The 18,164-nt window shown below is 42.8% G+C and overlaps 1 protein-coding gene across 2 annotated transcripts; it reads left to right on the forward strand.

Annotated features, from left to right (window-relative positions):
* Nucleotides 1-536: 536 nt before the first annotated feature.
* On the forward strand, nucleotides 537-17,325 carry prkd2 (protein kinase D2). 2 transcript variants are annotated; one of them, XM_085915866.1, is made up of 19 exons: nucleotides 537-1,354; nucleotides 10,528-10,666; nucleotides 10,747-10,878; nucleotides 10,971-11,167; nucleotides 11,239-11,422; nucleotides 11,544-11,615; nucleotides 11,750-11,767; nucleotides 11,869-12,028; nucleotides 12,098-12,209; nucleotides 12,499-12,576; nucleotides 12,650-12,962; nucleotides 13,084-13,136; nucleotides 13,249-13,321; nucleotides 13,460-13,566; nucleotides 13,837-13,998; nucleotides 14,119-14,217; nucleotides 15,017-15,284; nucleotides 15,362-15,447; nucleotides 15,818-17,325. In XM_085915866.1, the coding sequence occupies exons 1-19, from the start codon at nucleotides 1,034-1,036 to the stop codon at nucleotides 16,040-16,042; spliced, it is 2,799 nt and encodes a 932-aa protein (XP_085771992.1). In that variant the 5' UTR covers nucleotides 537-1,033; the 3' UTR covers nucleotides 16,043-17,325. The 2 variants fall into 2 exon arrangements, with proteins under 2 accessions (XP_085771992.1, XP_085771993.1); XM_085915867.1 differs by lacking the exon at nucleotides 11,750-11,767.
* The last annotated feature ends 839 nt before the right edge of the window (nucleotides 17,326-18,164 follow it).

Below are 18,164 nucleotides of genomic sequence, written 5' to 3' on the forward strand. Positions count from 1 at the left end.
TGAGATTAAAGGGAGTTCAATCTTACACAGCTATGGTAATACTCCCACAGGCAAAGAATTGGACAGTTAAAGGTAAATAGTTTTGTAATATGTCAATTAAAAGTTAATGTGAGTAATTTGCACGCCTATTTACCTTTTTTTTGTCAATTGTACATAATGTAGTGTCCACTCCCTAAACCTATTAGTGCACCATAGAAACAAGTGTAAAATCAGTAGATGTGGTGCTTTTTTTGCTACTCGGCTATAGGTGTGTCTTAAAAAAGTTGCCGGCTAGTGTGCCAAAGAGAACGAAGGAAAACAACTTAAAGAGAGGAAATGCATTTCCACGGAGGGACGTAAGCTAAAGGAGGGTAACTGTGTTTTTCCAACGTGGAGTTCCCCCCCAAGGCTATGAAAGAGGATCCGTCCAAGGCAAGCCAGGAACAGGAAGGAAAAGGAAAAAAGGAGGAGGAGCGAGGAGTCAAGATAGCCCCGCCCTTAAAAGAACCTATTGGCTGGAAAGCGTGTCAATCATTACACTTCCTGTTTGAAGTCGAGGGGAGGATCCCTCGCTCACTCATGTTCTCACTCAGCTCTTTCTCAAAATGAGTGAGATTCAAAACTCACTTGTGTAATGAGCGCAGTCTGTCGCGCGATTTTATTCTCATCGTTTCCTGTGCGAGGGAAGCCATTTTGTAACTCCGAAGAAACTTTTCTGAGCCGTTTCTCGCACTTTCTCTTCATTTGCTTTCACATTCAATTGAGGACTTTTCATCAGCAGAACACAAGGAGAGAAAAGTGCTCGCAAAGAAGAAAAAGGAGGAGGAAGAGCATGCTCCTATCCCTTCCTGAGTTGAGGGTGCTTATGTAGAGAAGACATCCGTGAAGGGAGGGCAGAAAACACTTGCTGCAGAGAGGAATCCCTTCCTTTATTCCACAGGGAGGCTGGGACTATGCTCCGTGTTCCTGCGCTGGTGAGCCAGTGAATAAGCGTGATTTTCCCCCCACCCCGAAGTGTTGAGAGCTTCATCACACAGATTCGGAGGTTTCGAGGATGGCGAACGCCAGCCCCTGCATACCCTCGGGACCCCTGGGCCCGATCTTCTTTCCACCAGGGGCCTCCTCTCTGCACGGTTCGACTGCTATGACCCCCGTCCCTGCGGCCTGCGTGTCCCCTCAGGGTGGCTTCAACGTGATGGACTTGACCCACGGGCTGGGTGCATCGGGGGGTGCCGCGATGGCTTCGGTGACCCCGACTCCTTCAGGGGTGTCCTTCAGCATCCAAATCGGCCTGACTCGAGAGTCGGTGCTGATGCCGCAAAGTGCAGACTTGCCCTTCGTGAAACAAATTGCCTGTTCCATAGTTGACACCAAGGTAAACAAACACGCACATGCACGCAACATCGTCTCCTTTTCAAGTTTGTTTATTGCATCATCTAAGTTAGCGAGCCATTTTCAACAATAATTCTATCGGACAAATACTGATGTCAACAAATGGTGACATTGTGCCGTTTTGTCTTTCTTTTTGTTTGTTGATGTTGCCATATTGTTACGTCACATTCGAGCAAGGAAATTGGCAGCAGTCTTAGGGAAAGTTGGACAATTTTGCTGATGTTAAGCAATTAAAGCGAGTTTAGCTAGGCTTTGTTCTACTTGTCTGCCGCACAAGGGCGAGTACGGAACGCTTTTATTGCGTGCCAAGAACAAGCGTCGCAGCCCATTGCAACTTTCTAGCCATGTTACTGTAGAATTTTAAATGTTATGTCACAAGTTAACCTTTTCATATTTCTTTCACGAGTTGTGTCAGTGAAATTTCCAAAATATGTATTTTTCATATCCAAATATCCAAACTGTCATGGTGCCTTGATAAACAGGTGACCTGACATGGGAGTTGTTGTTTTTTTACGGATAGATTTTGATAGTTATTTGGCAATTTTTTTTAACATGTGGTGTTTATTTCAAACAGTATTGTAATCCATTATGCAGATGATGCTGATCATTAATTGATTGACAAGTGTGACAGGTCATGAGTGTTAAATGAATCAGTCCTTCTATTGAACCTCGGTTGGTTCTCTAAATATCAAATAAGATCATTTGTCAGTTTTCTCATCTGGAAAGCACACAGTTCTCAGATCTGCGTTTTATTAAAAAGTGAAAAACAATCTGCGGACGCATGAGATACGGTCTTGATATGCACCAGCAATAATTTATTTTCACTATTCAGGGCTATGCAGTGTTTCACAATGTGAGAAAAAGAAAATAATGGCATACCAGTGCTGACATTTTCTTAAGATGAGCTGTTTGGAGCATGAACTTTGAAACAGCCAATTAGCCCGCTCAGCGATTATATTGACACATTTGCAAAGCCAGCACTGATCAGCTTTGTGAACATTTCTTCATTGCAAATCTGTGAGGGGGGGGGGGGATAATCTCTTTTTCGTGTCTTTGTTGACTACCCTGTGTAAGCTGATTTTTTTATTTATTTTTTATCAATATTAGGCTCACTGCTGCTCTATTCTATTACTAATTTCTCATGGGACAAGGGGTAGGCACATTTGCAGTACATATAAATGTAAAAAAATAAAAATCAATTAGGATTGCTTGCTTTTTCAAAAACACTTGATTTGACGCAGAGGTCCTACAAAAATTCTGCACATAAATTTCTTTTTAAACAGAACCCAGGGAAGTGGAATATTGCAAATTCAGTAATAGACCCTCAATATTTCAGAAAAGTTTACTTTTGAACTCTCAACCATCATTATATTTATTCTTTTTTTTTTTTTAGGCTACCAATGTGATAGTATTCCCTCGTGTTTGTAGTTTTTTTCCTCGAGTTTTCTCATATCCCTTTAAGGTAAATCATAGATCCGAGGCTACTCCTGGTATTTATTATTTTGCAAATACTATGGGGGAACGATAATAACAAACAGATGTTAGCAATACCATCGCCCAAACTGCGTTTAGCTTCTGCTTGAACACCCGCTTAACCAGTCAAAGTAAATGACCGTGCTGCCGAGTGTGGCGCACGGAGATTATTTTGGAGTGAGAACGATTAGAAAAAAAAAAAAAAGACCCTCAGGCTGTTTATCCACATGAGCCGCACACTCTGCAAGAAATGCTAAAATCCCCCTAAATACAAAACCCCAGTTCTGCCAGGAGAGGAGAATTTTGGTACGGGATGTGGACAATAGGCGGTTTGTCCCGGGCGAGGCGGTGCACGAGCTCGGGTGCCCGAGTATCTATGGTCACGCATGAATGCCTACATTGGTGTGTTTTTAGAGGGCTTGTGTGGTGCAGTGTGCACCCCTGCTCCCCCAGCATCGCCCACGGTCATCTCTCCCATCCCAGAAAGCGTGAGTCACCGGCTCTGTTTATTCACAGTCTCCCTCCTTCCATTGGCACATTTTTCCCTTCACTTCTCATCTCACGGTGCACGTGGGTTTCCAACACTAACCTCCACTTTCCACATATGACCCCCAAAACGTGCATACCCACTTTCCTGTCACCGCCATAACTTTCCCAATCCCAATGTGTTAGCATCTGTAGGCTAGCCGCTAAGAAGGCCAGCAAAGGCTGTTTGACTAGCTTTTAAAACTAAAACACACTTTGATGCTGACACTGTTTAAATGTTGGAAATCATCTTTGCTCATCTTCTTCAATCCAACTTTTCTCAATCTCACTGCTGTGCCTCTTGAGGGGAAATACTTCCTACTCCCCCGCTCTTCCTCCTCTTTAGATCACACACTTCCTCTCCTTGTCCACTATTCCCTCCTCCTCCTCGCGCCTGGTTACTTTTCTTCTCTCCGGCTATGCATCCTCCTTTCTTGTCTCACGCCCTTTTCCTCCAACTCTTTCACAAACTTTTTCTCGGAGGTCATCTTGAACGCAACTCGGATGCTGTGCTCGGGCCCGGGTTCGCCTTCTCAACCTCAAAGCCCCCAAGCTGAAATATTTTTCATTGAAGCAAAACTGCTTCTTCTGAGGTGCCAAACAGCATCTTGAATGTGGGAAAAATCGATTTAGTCAAATTTAATCAGCGCCGGCGGTTTGAGGACGGACACACACTGGCTGTGACTAAGAGCCCTCTGCCCTGGCCATTGTTTCCACCTCCGTTCTGAAAGGCGTGTGTGTGTTTCATCCTCTTCCCAAGAGAAGCTGCTTGGCCTCGGGATTGAGATCACACACACCGCCTCCTGTTTACCTCACTCTCTCTTGCACGTGTAAACCACAAAAACACTCGGTGACGTCACGGAACAGCGTGACAAACTAGGTTAGAGTTATGTGTGTGTGTGTGTGTGTGTGTGTGTGTGTGTGTGTGTGTGTGTGTGTGTGTGTGTGTGTGTGTGTGTGTGTGTGTGTGTGTGTGTGTGTGTGTGTGTGTGTGTGTGTGTGTGTGTGTGTGTGTGTGTGTGTGTGTGTGTGTGTGTGTGTGTGTGTGTGTGTGTGTGTGTGGTTATTCCACTTGATTTGCATGTTAGCGAAACAAGTTTACACCACTGACCGTTGCCCGTTGTTCCCTTGGCATTTGTGGTGTTCTGCAAAGGGGGCATATTTGATTATTCAAAGCACACACCGCTGCCTGGAGACTACAAGAATGGATGAGCAGGAATAGTCGAGAAGGTCAGATGAGGAGATTTTCCTCATTTGGATTCGGAGCTTTTCCTTTGAGGGTTGCCTGGCCAGTAGTCATGGCACCATTTTCAGTTTGGTGCTAACCAGTTTTGTGCCACACCCAGATTTTTCTTCTTCCTGTCTGGAACATATTTACACACCCAGCATTGTATATTTTCATATTTCCATCCTTTAGCAGGAACTAAATTGTCGAACGTTTCTCCACCCATTTAATTAACAAGTTTTTTTTTTCCATTCTCAGATGACAACAATTACTTCCTTCTTGACTTTCGCTTCGGTATTTTTTTCTCCTTTGATAAAGACTATTTGACGACTAGTAAAAAGGACAACAAAATGAGACGAAAGCTACCAGAATTTTGTCATTCATGCACCTTCACAAACTGGTTTGCATTCCAAAGTCTGCTCTAAAAAAAAAAGGGGGGGGGGGGGGCTTGGGTTGCTTTTTCCAATTTGCTATGGACTGTAGAATTGTGACCAACTGGGCAGGGAGTCAAAAATAGAAAAAAAACTATTTTGGAGAACACAAGGGAGAGCTTTGTTGTTGCATGGCTTGAAGACAAACAGAACTTAGAATGTAATTATCATTCATATGATGGCCATTGATTAATAAATCATTAAAACGTAAATCAAATTTAAAGCGTCAAGAGTTTCAAGTTGTCCACTAGAGACATTTTTCTTCCTTTTAGAAGCAACGGTGACTCATGTAAACAGTCGTTAGTCATATGACTGGGGCTCATCTATAGCCCACAAGGTTTGCCACTCTTGATTTTTTTTTTTTTTCCCAATTAGGATCCAAAAGCCACCCCACAGGAAAAGAAACAAAAACTTTTAAATAGAGGAGATGGAGCGTGGATAAAAGACGTTGGGATGACTCACCCTTGAACGATGTGCGTCGGCCTTCAGCATGCAGCTTAGTGTGTGTGTGTGTGTGTGTGTCTGTGTGTGTACAAACAGCTGCAGTTTGTTTACATATGGCCTCTTGCTGATAACTTTAGAAAATTACAAGCCACGTGAAACAACCCAAAGCATTTCCATACATCTTTGTGTTGAAATCATAACGAGGTCATGTTATCTTCAACGATGTCACCCGTGGCTTGTTTCCAACTTTCCATCCTGGGACTTGTTTTCTTCTTCCGACTGTCGTGTGCAACGGTTGATTTGATGACAATGACTCCATTGTCACACTGTCAGTCAGTCACGCACAATGATAAAAAACTACTGCTTGCCCTGTGGAAAGACTATTGTTACTGCAAATTACACTGTTAAATGATTTATGCCCTAATTACATGATCTAGCCATCTTTATCTTCATTGTTGATCATTTAGAATAGAGCAAAAAATATTTATGATTGATGATTTCAGTTTGCTTGTCTTGAAATTTTCAGTTGATCACAGGTTTAAACGATGGCTTGACTTGCGTATCTTCTTTATCCTCTACTTTTTCTATCCTGCTCGTGTTACCTTTCCCCATCCTTCCTTCACGCTTCGAGCCGAACGAAAAGCTTCGCGTGAGTGCGTTTGCACGTACCCTGTTCGTGGTGTGCGTTTTTTTTTTTTTTTTTCCATGACTGTATATCGTAGCCATGAAGCGTCACTAGCATCGCAACCCTGCCTTAACATGACCATGAAAACTACCTTCAAGCTACTTTTGAAGGTGTGCCAGAATTTGGGTGTGACTAATATGACACTCGAAGAGAAAGTAGAACATGCAACATAAGTCTGCTCTCTTTAGCGCTGGTTTGAATCTATGATGACTTTTTGGGTGTGTAGAATGTTTAGATTTCAATTATATATATTTTTTTGATTTTTTTTTTAATGCAATATTCCATGTGATTTTTTCCCGCCAATTTAAAATACTCAGACACTCGTGACATTTTAAATATGTCTCATCCCAAATGACGACCACAGATAACATTCTCAGAGATAGTTAGAAACCATATAACCGCCAAAATTTCCAGATAGTCTGACCTAATAATCATTTTTTTAAGAGCCATTAACATGCAACTATGTGGGCATCACATTGGAGTGATCAACGCTTGAGACGTTATCTCCGTTTGGCTGAGCAAACTAATAAATGCATGTCTCTGTAACTCACAGGACATCTCAGGCCATTTGCTGTTTTGGTCCCTCTGGCATCTTGGAGTGGAAAAAGAGTGTGTGTGCATACCAATTCTAATGAGGGCCATGCTTTTCAGTCAACTTCGAGATGGAACACAGCTCTGCACACAAGATTTTTTTACTTTTTTTTGCCAAGCCTTCTATCAGGCTCTTTTGAAATCCTACACATGAAGTAAACAACAAACAAACGTGCGATTTTAGCATTTATCCCGAAGCTCTACTTTTATAGCACATCCAACTCGACTGCGGTGCTCACTATTTACTTCAGTGACATCACAAAAGTGGATTTATTCAACGGCCTTTTGCGTGTACACAATTTTGATGTTTGTTGTTTTAGTTGTGCCAAGCCCAACAGGGAGCTGATGTCATGAGATTTCACGCCATAAACATGCCAGCTTTGTCTATGAGTTTGTTTTGAACAGACAATAAATCACCCAGGCACTTTGTTTTCTCATGTCCGGCATCGTCAACTGTAAATACTTCAATCGAGTTCGGTGGGAGGAGCGCCATGAGAGGAATGACGAGCATTTACGTTGACGGCTTCATATCATCGTCATGGTGTGACCTCACGGGGTCTAAAAATAGCAAGTTGGGTTTCTTCCATTGCTTGAAAGAGGAAAAAAAAACATTCCTGCGTCGCACCGGGTTGCTGCGAGGATCTAATGAGGGCAGGTCTTTGACGTCTTCACGTGCACGTTGCTACGGTAACGTCTCATTACGCCTCTGATGACTTTCATAAAGGTGAGGCTCTTCTAGCCAGTCTACCGCCCGACATGTTAACAAAGGGGAACTTTAGCCTGACAATTAAGGAACCAGCAATGATCCTGACCACACACACACACACTGAGTGTAAGCAGATATGATTGGCTCCACACACCCACATAGATGTTTAAACAACGTGTGCCATTTGAAGGGATGCAGTGTGTTTCCTCTTGCCTATAAAATGACTTGGATCAGTTTTCCGTTGCTGTTGTCACCGAAACATAACACCTTGTAGGGCATAAAAAGTTTGTCTTGTCCAGCTTCAGCCAACAGATTGTGCAAAATCGCAGCATCTCTGGGATACACTATCGTGTCCAAATACTAATCCTTCCCCGTTGTCGCCTTGCAACCTTTCACCTTTTCCCCTCACTCGGCTGCGATCTCCGTGCAAAATGTGATTCGTTAGCACGTTTCTCACCAGTCATTATATTCTTGACTGCTGCTTTTGTTCTTTTTCTTGTTTACAGGCCATCATAACAACAACAACAACCTCATTTATTGTTTCTCACCTCTCAGGAATCTTTTCATACAGTCACCAGCTTCTGGATTGTCTTTTCCCCCTTAATAGATATTGAATGACTCACTTCCACACTGCACTTGTGACCTGCAGCATATGACCAAGCGTTTGAGGTTAAGGGTCGCTATCAATGCGGCATTAAATCGGTGCATGTGACAGAAAATCAGATTCGCAATTTCCCTTTCGCTCTTAAGATCCGCACTCCATGACATCACTAAAACGTTGTTTCCGTGACATCATCCGACGTGAAAAGCTGTTTAGTGTGTGCATTGTACACACAGAGTTATATTGCTTGTTTTGTTTTTGTGTGTGCTTTTGTGTTTTTAATAATGGCTGACTCGATTAAGTTGTTTGCCCTTGATGACGTTATTGGCAGCGGCACTCGGCAACAGCGGTTACACCTGCCATGCTTTTATAGGACTGCATTTTTTTCCCCACAGTGTTTAGTGGAAGGATGGAGGAGCAAGAAAATTAAAAATATATATATTTTTAGCCCTGTTGGAAAATCTATGTGGGTCAGTCAGGTCATTAGGTTACAAGAAAGGAAGTGCCTAGCTAACTTCTCCAAGCGGCTAGTCGGCATCTTTGTTAGCATCTTTTTCCACTTTCGACGTCTCTCACCTTTCTTGCCCTTATTAGTTTTCAGCGCATAAATATGCACAGCACACTGGATGAATCCAAAAGAAGATTAGAGATGGCTTGAAAGGATCCAAAGAAAAGCCGGGGTAGATGTTGATGAAGGGGAAACATGGGAAGGGGTGATGGAGGTAAAGAAGATCTTGTTTATAATTCATTTCAGGCATAATAGCTTTGTTGGCTCAAAGAACTGCAGGTATAGTGAAGAAACCTGATCCCCGGTAACCCAAATCCAGTCTGGAGACACAGCCCAGTCTCCGGGACATGACACCATGTCGTATACATGCAAGGATTATTCCGCTTGTTTGCTGTCTCTCGCTAACCTCTCACCTCCCAATGTACACACTAACATCGGTTGCTCATAAAATTACAATACAAACAACATCTCCTTTCTCCAATGATGACTGAGTCAGAAGTATATTTCCCATCTCGAGCCGGTAGCTGTCGGAAAAAGAAAAGAAAGCCGTCATTTTCTCACAGGCTACTCTATAATATTCTCCGTAGGACAAACGCCAAAGACCCGTGGGCCGCTAAGACATGATTGCTGCCATTGTGGTTAGCATGGTGTAGATTTTGGATGGCCTGCATGGGACCAAGCCAGTTTGCTTTCTCTGGCAGTTTAAAAAAATAAAATAAAAATGAGGGAGCTGTAGCTCAAATTGTGGTGCTTGTAAGCTGCAAGGAAAGTGGGATGTCTGTGGGTGATTGTAATTACACATTTTAGTTGCTCCGCTTGGTTGCGTCAATGCCAGGTCCTTGCCTGATGTGTGTCGTTTTGACATAATTTGCTGTTTTTGTGTGTGTCCTTTGGAGCCTGATTGGGGTGGGGAAAGTATTTTTATGAGACTGTGTTACACATCATATGCCAGCTGTGGGAAGAAAAAAAATGCAGATACAGACAAACTATGTTTGTGTATGTCAATCTTGACGTGTCTATTTTATAATGTTGACTATTTTACCGCTCTAATATACACGATTTGGCGTAAACTGGATTTCCCAAAGAAAACAAGTATGAATCCGAGAGCAACATGCGAACGCCGCATCGCAAGATTTGAACCCCGGGCAAACGTGCTAACCACACGCTGATTCAATATGTTTGATGTAGGTGGGTTAAAAGTTTCGATGTGTGCAATATTTTTGTCAGCACTGTCTCGGCCATTTTTACCACAGCTGATAAACAAACCTTCAAATATGCGACAGACATTTTCTGGAACCACATGGTGCTGATTTAGCTGTATAGTTGAAAATCTGTCAAGCCAACGAATGTTAGCTTAAGTTTGCTAACCCTCAAGAAAACAAAGTTGCCTTTCTATAAGATATCTTTGTCTGATTTTTGTGTTACCTGTGTATGATTAAATGTTTTTGGGGGCGACTGGGTGGTTAAAAGCAGTAGCCATTACTGGGGTGCTAGCTAGCTACAAGATGGGCCTGTATATCAGACACGTTGCTGTTTTGCAAACTAAGGTCGTCACTGTGTTTGTCGATGTGTGTGTTGTTTGTGAGTACTGCTGTGTTAACGCACACTGTGTACATAAGTGAAAAAGTGTGTGTGTATCATATCCTTCTAAGGCGTAGACCAGCTTATGTTTCCTGTACATTGCTAACTTTTGACCATATAGTGAACTTTGACTCCAACACAGGAAAAACAACAACATTCCTTTTCTTGGCCTACATGCATCATCTTGGAGGTGATTTTGTTGGGACTGTTATAAGGAATATTCATATTATTATTATTATATTCATATTCACCAAAACCAGACCAAAATATTTATGTAATATGTTTATGAGCCGTTGGTTATGAGCGCGTAGTGTACATTGAACAAAAACACATTTTTTGTTTTCCTCTAAGCTCAATTTGTGATGTTCTCTTTGTGTATGTTACAGTTCCCAGAGTGTGGCTTCTACGGTATTTACGATAAGATTTTGCTGTTTAAACACGACACATCGACCAACAACATCCTGCAGCTGGTTAAAACTGCAGGTGACATTCAGGAAGGAGATTTGGTAGAGGTGGTGCTATCTGGTAAGTAGTCTAAAAAAAAAAACCAACCTCATCTGTTTAGGGTTTGGATTTGATCTCTGAATGGATATTTTTCCATTTAGCGGCAGCCACATCTGAAGATTTCCAGATTCGACCTCACGCTCTGAACGTCCACTCCTATCGTGCCCCGGCCTTTTGCGATCACTGCGGAGAGATGTTATTCGGGTTGGTCCGACAAGGGCTCAAGTGTGATGGTGAGAAAACAAAATAATGAAGTCACAGGATTTCAAATCTTCACGCTCATTTGCGCTAATATTCCTTTACTGGTCCTTGGCGCCCCCTGCAGGCTGTGGGCTGAATTACCACAAGCGCTGCGCATTTAACATTCCAAACAACTGCAGAGCTCGGAAAAGACGTCTGTCCACGACCTCCCTGAACAGTAGCCAGTCCCTGCGGCTCTCCACCAGCGAGTCCGTCCACAGTCTCGGGACCACATCCACCTGTACCGAGGACTCTGGACTGGTCCGCTCACACACGCAAATGGTACGATTAATCCCGCTTGGGAATTCCGAATAGTCTGTTCCGTACACTGAATCGCTTTCTTTCTATCACAGCCCCGGACGCCGAGTGAGTCCCGGCGCTTTTACACGGGCCGTCCCGTACATTTGGACAAAATCCTGATGAGCAAGGTGAAAGTGCCGCACACGTTCGCCGTCCACTCGTACACACGTCCCACGGTGTGCCAGTACTGCAAAAGGCTCCTTCGAGGTCTTTTCAGGCAGGGCTTGCAGTGCAAAGGTGAGACAAGACACAATAACAACACACGCACTTATTTCGGGCTGAAGCAATTTCCCAAATAATTCAAAGTGGAAGCTTTGCCTCAAAACTCCCAATTATTATTTTAACATATTGTCCTCAGACTGCAAGTTCAACTGCCATAAACGCTGCGCATACAAAGTCCCTAACGACTGTCTCGGCGAAACCATCGGAGGTAGGTGGACATCTTTGCGGCGCTAAAATGCTAACCCTGCCTGAATGATTAAAACAACCTTATTTGCATGCTTGTACAAATTCATAACAAGCAGAATAACAAAACTGAACTCATTTCCACTAATCTCTTCTCAGAAAACAGAGGTAACAGCGGTAAGTCTGCATGTATGCATGCTGGATGATTGGCACCACGAAAAAGAAAAAAAAAATCTTCATAACATGTTACACTTAACTCCGTTAACATCTTCTCCTAGATATGTTGAGTCCCAGTGCTGACCCCGAGGTGCCCATGGACTACACCAGCGATTACGACGCCTCGGACAAGTCATCTATGGACGACTCGGACGAGGCCTGCAGCATCCCGGGCTCCTTTTCTCCAGAGAGCAACCAGGACGGAGTCAGTGCAGACCAGAGGTACTCAAAGAGAACTTCAACGACGTCACACGTGGAGATTAACACCTTGCATTCTGTGCTCCTTCTTAGTGTTTACATTCCACTCATGAGGGTGGTCCAGTCAGTGCGGCAAACAACTCGTCGGTCCAGCACAGCTATCAAGGAGGGATGGATGGTTCACTACAGCAATAAGGACACACTGGTACATTTACCTTGACTAAATCGTTTCCTTTTTTTCCTTTCTTGAAGCTTCTCAGTCTTGCTTGTTCTTTTACCTCTGCCAAGGTTTATTAAAAACTTGCAGTATCTTTCCTTTCTTGCTGCACCACTAATACTTGCTCTGCTGTCTTGGTCCTTATTTTTTTCCATGTCTCTCTTGATTTCTCCATTTCTTAGCCTTCCTATCACCTGGCCATTCTTCTTCTATTCCTCTTGGACATCAGCTCTCAAATCTTCCCCTTACATATCCTCTTGGTGCACTACCCCAACAGAGAAAGAGACACTACTGGCGTCTGGACTGTAAGTGTATCATCCTTTTCCAGAACAACACCTCAAACAAATACTACAAGGTAAGTCCAGATTGCTTCATTTCTAGAAAGCCACCAACATTTTCACACATCCACCGCTCCCTCATCCTTGTAGGAGATCCCTCTATCGGAAATCCTGGAAGTGCGACCCGCCGGAAACTTCACCTTAGTACCCTCCGGTACAAACCCGCACTGCTTCGAGATCATCACGGGCACCATGTGCTACTTTGTGGGGGAGGACCCCAACACCCTTACACCCCTGTCGCCCCAGCATGCCCTCCCCCAGTCCCCCCCATCTCCCAGCCAAGTGGCGCCTAACAGCGGCATCGGGCGGGAGGTGGCCAAGGCGTGGGAGAGCGCCATCCGTCAGGCCCTCATGCCCGTCATCTTCCAGGATGCCCCGCCGGCGGAGGGAAACACCACGCACAGTAAGTCACACCTCCACTGGTCAAGAGGAGATTTAATAATAATCATAATAATAGAGCACTTATATTACTATGAGAGCTTTATCAAAATGACAGCTTGTGCACATGATCTATTTCTCCTTAGGACAAGCTTCCGTGAGCATTTCTGTGTCTAACAGTCAAATCCAAGAAAATGTGGTAGGTCATCTTTTTGGCCACACACATATTCTCCTTAAAAAAAAACAAATATAGTATATTAATAAATAAAAACATATATATTTATTCATGAGTTGAATGCACCTCCCTGCAGGACATTGGTACAGTGTACCAGATATTTGCAGATGAAGTTCTGGGGTCAGGGCAATTTGGAGTTGTGTATGGAGGTATGACCTTTACCATGAGAGTGTTCACAAACTCATTCTTAAAGTCCCAAGAGGATTGTATTGAATAATAAAACAAATTTACCTCCTATTTTTCAATGGAAATAGGCATACTTCTAACTGTCAAATTTCTCCCATCAGGAAAGCACCGGAAGACCGGGAGGGACGTGGCCGTCAAGGTTATCGATAAGCTCCGCTTCCCGACAAAGCAGGAGAGCCAGCTGAGGAACGAGGTGGCTATTCTGCAGGTATAAAGTGAAAACTGCTTTGATTTAAAAAGGATTGGGTTTAAATCATTTATGACCAGAAGGGGGCAGCAAAGATGATGACTCTATTAAAAAAGTTATTTATGTTCAGTCTAACAACTTTCATCCAGTAAATCTTAACAGTCACTACCTTCCACTCGATTGTCCTCACTTATATTGCCAAGATTTCTTTGTTGGAATGTGAATCTCAGTCCTATCCTTTCCCCGGTACCTTCTAAATCACTAACAATAAAATCGGAAACTCACTTTCAGAGTTTGCGCCACTTGGGCATCGTAAATCTGGAGTGTATGTTTGAGACGCCGGAGAAGGTGTTTGTTGTCATGGAGAAGCTCCACGGCGACATGCTCGAGATGATCCTCTCCAGCGAGAAAGGCCGACTGCCTGAGAGGCTCACCAAATTTCTCATCACTCAGGTGTGCTTAATGTCATTTTTGATGTTTGTGTGTGTGTTACGCGTGCTTTTGCTGTCAGACACGATGGCGTTTGTGCTTTTTTTTGTGGGAGCCTTTTAAGAGCAGGCTGTATTTGTGCAGATCCTGGCAGCCTTGCGACACCTGCACTTTAAGAACATCGTCCACTGCGATCTCAAACCCGAGAATGTGCTGCTTGCTTCTGCTGATCCTTTTCCCCAGGTAGGAAAACAAAACAGGGAAAAAAAAAAAAAAAGGAGTTTCTCTTCCCTTTTTTTGTACCGCAAATGTATTTTTAGCCATTTTTCTGACATGTTATTATAAAAGTCACAGCATTAAATTTCACTTCAATGGACTGAACGTTTTCACACAAATTATGTGTGTCAGTGACATTTAGTGGCGGCAGAGCAATTAAATGCACCTCCACTAGATGGCAGAAGGTACACTTAACCTCCGTGCCGAGCCACCTCTTGCCATTTCTTGTACAGAGCTTTCTGTTCGACTGGCCCAGATTTCACGAGTCAGAAAATTGGTGCCGGAATGAATTTGTCATGACTATTTTAGTTTAAATTTAGCACCTTTTGTGACATTTTGTTCAGTGGTATGCTGGGAGATTTTTCTCATGTCGAATAATCTGCCTTGGCTCGATAATGGTTGAAGAACATTGAAGTGTTGTGAAAATGCAAATTTGCCCTCATCATTCTTGCAACACAATGAAGGACATGTATCAGAGAGAAACATTACAAAAGAATCACGTGAATGCCCTTTAGAAGCTTTTAAAAATAGACTAGAAATGGCAGAAGTGTTTATTGACTGTGAATCAATAGTTATTTTAGTATGCTGCTGTCTAAAAAAAAAAAAGCCGCAGCCTCAGGCAGGATAGCTCCTTCTAATTTTCCTACCAGCTAAAAAACAACTTTTTACAGTGGTTTTCAATAGTATTAAAAAATAGGCCCAGCCATTGTTACTATTTAATCAACAATTACTAATCGAGCCTCGTCATATTTCCCCGCCCCCTCAGGTAAAACTGTGTGATTTTGGCTTTGCCCGAATCATCGGGGAGAAGTCGTTCCGTCGCTCGGTGGTCGGCACGCCGGCCTACCTGGCCCCGGAGGTCCTTCTGAACCAGGGCTACAACCGCTCGCTGGACATGTGGTCCGTCGGCGTCATCATGTACGTCAGCCTCAGCGGAACATTCCCTTTTAACGAGGATGAAGATATTAATGACCAGATACACAACGCTGCCTTCATGTACCCTTCCAACCCATGGAAACAGATCTCCTGCGACGGTAGAGGGGGTGGAGGTTTTTCTTTTGGCTTGTTGTTGTTGTGTGAGCTTTATTGACATGATCTCTTTGATTTCCAGCCATTGACTTGATCAACAACTTGCTACAAGTTAAGATGAGGAAGCGTTACAGTGTGGACAAGAGTCTCAGCCATACTTACTTACAGGTGCTTCTTTAAAACGACTTGTATTCTCTCTCTCTCTCCCTCTGTGTGTCAATGATATTTCTTTTTCCATGCATCACCCATCGTTCCATTTTCTAACATCATTAGGGTTGCAAGTGAGCTGGCGTCTGCTAACTTTGAGCGATTATTATTGCAAAACCCTCCATGTATAAACACATTAAGCCCTAAAAAATTTGATAATGATTTGGATGAACATCAAGTGATGATCAGTGAGGGAAAAAAAATAGTTTTGGGTCATTTAAGTTCTCACTGACACACCCACACTCAGACAGCTTCTAATGTACTTGCTTAATGACGTACTAAAAGCCTTTGATCGAATTCCACCCAAACTCTATTTTCTCTTCCCTCTCAGGACTATCAGACATGGTTAGACCTGCGAGAGCTGGAGACCAAGTTAGGCGAGCGTTACATCACCCACGAGAGCGACGATAGCCGCTGGCAATCGTTCGCCCACCAGTACACATTGCCGTACCCCGCTCACCTCTTGGCCCCGCCTCCCGCGCACGCCTCGGACGACGACGAGGGCAGGGAGGACTCGGATGTGCAAGGCCTCACCGAGCGAGTCAGCATCCTCTGAAGGTCCACCAAGTGTTGGGGTGAAGTTGTTCTCCTAACAGTGTTTACACAGTCATCACCATTATCAGCTGTATGACAGCGCTTCAATTTCTCAAGTCGAATTTCCTTCAGGCATTTTCATTCAAATGATCTCTTTTAATTGCTGTTTGAAATGTTGAAAAGTTTTGCAGATAACCAGCAGAATAAATGAAACGTACTGTATATCTTGAGTTATATCCACATATATGAAAGCGGCAGGGGTCATATTTGAAAAAAAAAAAATCTTAATTGTTCTGTTGCTATTGACATGAAAACAAAAAACAGATAAATGAGCAAAAAAATCAGAATTGACCTGCAGTACAATCGTAGCTTCCATTACGGTCCATTGTTTGCTCATTTAATGCTAATATTAGCCCAAAAATGTCAAAAAGCTCACAAGTTCTGCTGTTTTCATGTACATTGTCTGCTTGCCGGAAAGTGCGGGAATCTTGAGCGGCGTGCATTTCTTACAGCTTGACTTCTATTTTAAACGATGGAAAGGAAGGTTTAATGGCAAATCTAATTTTGTTTGGTGAAATGAAGCCGTCTCAAAGGTGATATTGACTCATAGAAGATGTAAAAAAAAATACAATAACCTCCCATTTGTTTGCTTCATAACCCGTAGAAGAAAACATTGGGATCGGTCATGTAAAATAATAGTTTGAAACACAACCCCCCCCCTCCCAACCCTCCCACCTAATGATAAAAAAATAGCAATTCCTTGTTTTCATGTGGTGCTTTCACCTGACTCAAGCTTTGCGCCGTTGTGGTCATTCCCACAAAATGAATGCCCATAATGGTCCTGTACAACTGGAAGTATTGATTAGCCGACAGCACATTTTCCTGTAATTAAAACAAACCACAATCATAAACTTTGGAAATTCTAAATGTTTCTGCCAGGAAAGGGGGTTAGCGCTTCTATTTCTCATTTCTCCCAGCATTCACACAAACGCCTTTGTTGTTTTAAGGATCTATCTTTTGCGGTGTGAAGGTAACTAGATTATTTACTGCCTTGTCAATAGGTTGCATGTTTTCACATAGTACAATGTTGTTTTTATTGTAATAGCCCATCGCTAGCATGTGTACCCTGAAGTTAGTTTAGTGTCCAATTTTTCTACAAAAAGTGGATGATAATAATGATGCTAGACTTTGTAGCACAATACAAACCAAGAGAATATTCTCTCTTTGTTCTGTCCTTTTTTTAAAAAAAAATTCACTTTCGTATAAATGCAAAGGAAGATGACAAATAAACAAACACTACCACAAGCAAGTGCCGATGCAAAAGTATTTTGACAAAATAACAAGCTGTACCTTCACACTTACCAGATTGTGTTTTGATAGACTAGTTGCTCATTTCCTTTCAACCAGCAGACATCCAGAGACAGCCTGTCATTATCGAGTAGCTACGATGTCTTTTCAGATGAGATAAGGTTGATTATGTGCACAAAGAAACCAGTTGTTAGCATGTCTGAGTGCAAAAATATTACCAATAGCAAAAAAAAAAAAATCCTTTCAAACCAAACATTATTTTAGGCTGAACCCAGCTGCATACAAAGTGCTGTACAGAACGTTTAAAGTCAACATTTAAAAAGCAAATTTAGTTAAAACAATAAATCATTAGCATAATATAGCCTAAATCAAGCTCTATACCAGCTAACTCATACACTAACACCTAATCACAGCAGTTGTAAACATTTCATCATCCTCTAGTCATTTCAAAATTCACACACAGTTACCGTGCAAAATTAATTAGTATAGATATGTAGAAGCAATATGCTTGTTCTGTTTTGTACCAGAGAAGAGCAGTTTTTAATCCTCACTTTTAAAAAAATCGTACACTTTGTAATATCGTATGCTAATTTCCGAGACATGCATACAAAAGCCACCAAGGGACAATTCTACAGACGTCTCCTAGGCAGAGGCGGCGGACAAGGATTGTTTTCCATATTGTGATAAACACACTCAAGCTTGCTCTTGAGCAATAAGAGCACTTCTGGGTCGCTAAGCGTAAATTGTCGAACGGCGGGCCGCTCGTTGTTCAAGTCTCTTCTATCTGCTGCCTCCTTTGTTTTTATGTCATCAGCATAAGAAAGCCACTCGGTTCA

This window comes from Syngnathus leptorhynchus, chromosome 7, assembly GCF_054491065.1.
Source record: "Syngnathus leptorhynchus isolate UIUO chromosome 7, UIUO_Slep, whole genome shotgun sequence".
Taxonomy (NCBI): domain Eukaryota; kingdom Metazoa; phylum Chordata; class Actinopteri; order Syngnathiformes; family Syngnathidae; genus Syngnathus; species Syngnathus leptorhynchus.

Excerpts from the sequence above, each read along its gene's own strand:
- prkd2 (XM_085915866.1), top strand. The coding sequence starts at position 1,034 with ATGGCGAACGCCAGCCCCTGCATACCCTCGGGACCCCTGGGCCCGATC. Across the intron at positions 14,218-15,016 it reads CTGCTGATCCTTTTCCCCAG|GTAAAACTGTGTGATTTTGG; the intron begins GTAGGAAAACAA and ends CCGCCCCCTCAG. Across the intron at positions 15,285-15,361 it reads GAAACAGATCTCCTGCGACG|CCATTGACTTGATCAACAAC; the intron begins GTAGAGGGGGTG and ends TTTGATTTCCAG.